At 38.2% G+C, this 5,479-nt stretch overlaps 1 protein-coding gene across 1 annotated transcript; it reads right to left on the bottom strand.

Annotated features, from left to right (window-relative positions):
- Positions 1-2,993: 2,993 nt before the first annotated feature.
- LOC110225654 lies at positions 2,994-3,658 on the bottom strand. Its single transcript, XM_021015491.1, has 2 exons — positions 3,404-3,658; positions 2,994-3,331 (listed from the first exon to the last, which is right to left on the bottom strand). The coding sequence occupies exons 1-2, from the start codon at positions 3,629-3,631 to the stop codon at positions 3,242-3,244; spliced, it is 318 nt and encodes a 105-aa protein (XP_020871150.1). The 5' UTR covers positions 3,632-3,658; the 3' UTR covers positions 2,994-3,241.
- Positions 3,659-5,479: the final 1,821 nt, after the last annotated feature.

Genomic DNA, 5,479 nt, shown 5'->3' with positions numbered 1-5,479 from the left:
GCATGCCACTCTCACGTATGCAATGTTTCAAATGTGTGCTGGGACGGGTGATATTGCTGGGGCAACATTCGACCAAATTTTTGAAAATTTGGGTACGCGTCTTTGGTTCGATAATTACTCTCCCGAATTGGAAGATGAGTGTGAAGCTTTGATTGACACACTATTATCATTTGACCCTCTTGGTGAAGATACCTTTGGGCCAATTTGGGAGTTTGCTTATTCTAAGAAGATAAGCATGCCTGATTGTGCTTATTGGCATGGGTACGATTATTATTGCGAAGGATGTTACATCTACAATGCAGCATTACGTATATGTGAACTTCTCTAGAGTTTCATGTATTCAAGAAACCTTTTAATGTTAAAAACTAATATTTAAAATTCTGTGATTGTATAATTATGTAACATTTTGTAACGAATGTTGTATTAATTTCTTATGTCAGTTTAATTAAAATCATACATAATTATACAATGAGAGACATAATAATTTAATTATACATAATTATACAATGAGAGACATAAGAATGTTGTATCAATGACCCCCCATTAGTCTTTCATAAATGACTACTTCTATTGATATAAATAAATAGATTTGTGTCTTTCTTCCTCTGACACAACAATAATGAATAAGTCTGCATGGCCAAGGTGTTGCTTTTAAGAAAGTAAAATTGCAAAAAAGGAGAGGCAAGGTTCGATGACATAAAGAATAAAACGAGTAAGATTCGTAAATCTCGTAAGGGGAGTTGTTTGGCATCAAATCAACAATATAATCTTCCAACCATATTTTTGTTATCTAATGTTTATAAAAAATCTGATTAAAAAGGGGATATAATCATATGCTAGTCATATATTGAAACCTAATAATTTAATTAAACATTCCCTCCAAATTTTAATTAATTTGCCAATGAGACTTATGAAATTAATACAATGAGACATAATAATTTAATTATACATAATTATACAATGACATACATAAGAAATTAATACAATGAGAGAGTAATGAGAGACATAAGAATGTGACCTTCGTAAAGTTAGAAAACAAACAGACAAAATCAAATATATCTTTGTGTTTTCTTACAAATGTAATTATTACTGTCAGGGAGTGTAAGACTAACATCTTTTAATAATTTTCTAAGTACAAGTCTAATCGTTTATCAGTGTAGACATACTCAAGTGGCTGAAAAGTCATAAGTATCAATCATATCATCCAATAAATAACTTTTTACTTCCCCAACTTGTTCATTTCAACACAAGAATCTATCACAAAAGCATTGAGATAATATCCACAACAGTGGTTCGAAAAGACAACAGGATTTTTTTTGAAACAATATCTTTAATATTATACATCACAATACCCTAAAACGACTAAATACAATATTTCTAGCATATAGTAATTAGCTAAAATGAAAAGCGCTATAATTATACAAAGCAAATAATACAGAAACAAGAAAATTACATCGGCAAAACCTAACATAATTTAAACATCTTACAACTTGAAAAATTGTCGAGGATGATTTCATAGCATTTGACATACCTTCCTTGACATCCACCATAGATAACACTCGTCGCACAAGTTTTCATAACCTCCACATGCAAGGCGACAGTCCATGGCACAATCCGCCGATGGGATGCCCCTGCAAATAGGATAGAGATACGTCCTCCAGTATGAATTGTTGCTCCTTCTTCGATATGGACGCAAATCACTAAGCAACTCCTCTCCCCACCGTCTGACAGCCTCCGTCCCCAAAGCAGAATGAAATTCCCCAAATAGCTCAAGATAGTGTACAGCCATACCCTCATTTCCATCACAAATGGAGAACACACCACATGCTAGAGTTGCCACCCCATCCTCCGGGACCAACTGAGCTAGAAGTTCAATACCCGCCTTGATGTCACAACCTTCACACACCACCCTTAGACCTTCATAGTAGATTGCGGTCTTGTTACCAGCCTTGAGACATCTCTCAAAAAAAGGGCGGTGCCGGCCTTGCTCTAGACGGCCGGTTATCTGACTATGGAATGTGTAGAGGTCGCTTGGGTCAGAACATAGGGAATAAATGCATGCATCCCTCAAAACATCGTCTCTGTACACCACATCTCTTCCCCTTCGACCGGCCTTCAATATAGGGCCAAGCAACCACCAGCGATCATCAGCCACAAGCTTAACGATTTTTGCAAACAACTCATCAGGGATATCTGGCATTTGGGTTCCCATTTTTTTCCTTTTTGTGAGAAAAAAAATTAAGAGTAGTTTTCTTCTTTTGGGATTTTTATTTTGATTGCAGCTTTGTTGTATATATAATGCGTTAGGTGTAGTAGTTAAGGAAATTACGGTTGAGATGAATTTAATCCTCCTATCAAACATATTTATAACTTGTTGAATTTTTTATAATTCAACAAGTTAAGTAAATTATTTACCTCCCATAACTGTACGGATCTGTCAATGTAAATTGTAATATATCATTCACGAAAATAATTGACAAAATATGAATTAGTGGCGAATTAATTATATATAGTAAGAAACATGATGACTAGCTAGTCACAACTAAAAACCATATGGCTTTAGAGTCCTTTAACATCTTCTTGAGGGAAATCTGACCAGCAAACGTATTTAAAACCGTACACCAAACGTAAACCAATATCTGTACAGCATTCCTGCAGGTACGTCTGTACAGAAAACATACAACAATATCTGTACAGTAGACGTACGTTTGAAATCTGAAAATCTGTACAGTACCAATTCTAGTAACGACTGTACAGCAAATTATGTGTACAGCACTCCAACAACTACGGCTGTACAGCAAACGTACAGAAATATCTTTCAAGTAGACGTACACTGAAGACAGCTTGATTGTTGAACTGTACAGAGACGTGTGTATGTTTGTTGTACAGACAGAGCTGAACTATTACATCTGTACAACGGGCATAACGATCTGTACAGCAATAGCTTGTGATTTAAAAAGATCAACTTCTTAGCCAAAATATTAAGTTCAACAAATAAAACTTGGCCATACATAGACATCACTAATTCTTCCCACTTCAGAACAAGTTTTAATAATATTTACATACCTAAAAGGAGACATTTATCTGAAATTTGTCTCCCAACATATTTCATATGAATGTCTACCCATTCCGAAAACAATACATTTTAACATACCAAAAAACGACCCCTGCCAAAATCCTCCTCCATTGATAAGACAAACTCCCAAAAAGGCATTACACATCTTTCTTACATTCCATAGCGTCAACCAAGTGGGTTGGTACACGTAACCCGATTGTGACCTACACCTCCACATCTTCCACACTTGTTAGGCTGTTTTGACTTATTATTCCCCTACATTGGTTAAGATGAATTGTTACACTTGAGTTATCACCGAACCTGTGGAATAAATTCAAATTTACTAACCTCATATTCCCCAACTGAATGTATCCGCAGCTTTGGGGGTCTCCCCGGGGGTCTTTTTGTTTTCGGAGGCATTAAACATAGAACTCTTATTTCCTCAGGAACATCCACCTCAGATGGATCGCGTACTGGGAGGATAGATTCTTGGACCGTTGGTGACCACATTTCCAGCCTATGCATCTCTCCAACCAACGTTCTGAATTCCAAAGCCCTATCATGAGCTGCAGCCATCGCATGAACACATGGAATTCTAATTTTTTGAAACTCCCAGCAAGAGCAAGTCTGTTGTTCCAAGGAGACGAGGAACTGTTCCCCATCCTTTGCGACTACTTCAAAATCCCACCTACCAACAGCCAAAACTGTCATCCCCAAACCACCTTTGAAACGTTTCAGCAGCTCCCTTTCAACAGCAATTGGAATGTCTCCGACAGTTCTAGCGATTTTCTTCCGACGCGATTCAAACCACCTCCCGAGCATTTTCCTTATAAATTCAAGCAATGCTACAACAGGACTACCCCTAGCTGGTAGTAAAGCATTGTTCAATGACTCAGCAATGTTACTAGACATCAAATTATACCTCTCCCCTGAAAAATGAACCCTACTCCAATTCGAAACCCCAATTGCTTCCAAATATTCCCAACACCCCTTATTCCTTCTCTTGATTCTTTCACAAACAACATTAAACTCTTTGAGACGAAACTTGTTACCTGCTTTCCATACTAGGGCTGGAAGCCCACTCTTCCTTCCATACTTTCCTTTAACATTCCTTCTTATGTGGACTAAGCAAGCTCCATGATGTGCTTCAGGGTAGACAAGTCCGACAGATTTGATTATTGATGAATTCCGATCTGAGACAAAGGTCAAGTCTGGTCCATCTTTAATTATTTCTGAAAGCTTACTCATGAACCAAGTCCATGATTCATCTGTCTCGCTGTCCACTATAGCAAAGGCCACTGGATAAATCTGAAAGTTCGCATCCTGGCAACTTGCTGTAAGAAGACAGCCAAGATATTTCCCAAACAGGTGGGTGCCATCTACTACAACGACTCGCCGTATATATTTTAACCCTTTAAGACATGCACCTAAAACTAGAAACACATACTTGAATCGCTCATCCCCAGTTTCATCCAACTCTGTTTCCAAATGATAAACTGTCCCAGGGTTTGCAAGTTGTAAGACATGGAGATATACCGGCAATAAGGTGAAAGAACTCTCATCCGTGCCCTGAGCTGTTTCAACACCCAGCTCTTTAGCTTTCCAACCTTTCCAATACGACATCCTAACATTGTGCTCCCTCAGCAGAGAATCGGGTAAGTCTCTTGCTCTTGGACCACAAAACGCCTTCGCATACTTAGCCCTTAGGAGTGCGACTACAACCTTGGAAGTTGCATGTTTTGAAAACCTACTCCTAGTCTCAACATTACACATATGTTCCAACTTGGCCTTCGTCACCTCGTATTCTTCACTCTGTCCAACTTGGTGTGCTACAACTCGCCAGTCACAGCATTTTTTATCATAACATTCAGCTACCAAGTACTTTTTCTCATACCTAGTAAATTTGAAGCGGAATACACGGTTTATAGCATATATTGACAATGCAGTCCTGAAATCTTCCCTAGACTCAAACGTCCTTCCAACATACATATTGTCATTCTCTTTGCTCAAGTCAACATGAGCTGATTTTCTATCCATATCATCGTCTCCAAACATTGGCTCAATGTCCTCATAACCATAAACTTCATCAATTCTTATCCCCTTCTGAAAAGTGTGAAGAAACTCTGTCATAACACCTCCTACACATGCAAGATTGTCAGTCCTTTCTTCAATTCCTTTCCCTTTCTCTTTCTGTCTGACTTTCTTTTTCGGGGGCTGCTCAACAAAATCATCATCCCCACTGTCTTCATCTGCCACAATTTCTCTACCAGCTTCAACCCTACCTACCGTGTTGTTCTCGTAATCGTAATCATCATCTTCTGATTGACTCCCTCCACTGTAAGAATAAGAATCATCGGAGTTTTCTGAACACTCTTCATCCCCACTGCTCTCCATTCCATCTTCCACTGCTACAGATGTGGTTAG

This window comes from Arabidopsis lyrata (genome assembly GCF_000004255.2).
Source record: "Arabidopsis lyrata subsp. lyrata unplaced genomic scaffold ARALYscaffold_8, whole genome shotgun sequence".
Taxonomy (NCBI): Eukaryota; Viridiplantae; Streptophyta; class Magnoliopsida; order Brassicales; family Brassicaceae; genus Arabidopsis; species Arabidopsis lyrata.
The sequence above is the reverse complement of the archived record's forward strand: the minus strand, read 5'-3'. Positions and strand labels throughout refer to the sequence as shown.

Bases quoted from the DNA above. Each gene is read 5' to 3' on its own strand.
- LOC110225654 (XM_021015491.1), bottom strand. From the start codon at position 3,631: ATGGCTGCAGCTCATGATAGGGCTTTGGAATTCAGAACGTTGGTTGGA. The intron at 3,332-3,403 runs GTTAGTAAATTT...TAACCAATGTAG, and splicing joins ATTCAGTTGGGGAATATGAG to GGGAATAATAAGTCAAAACA.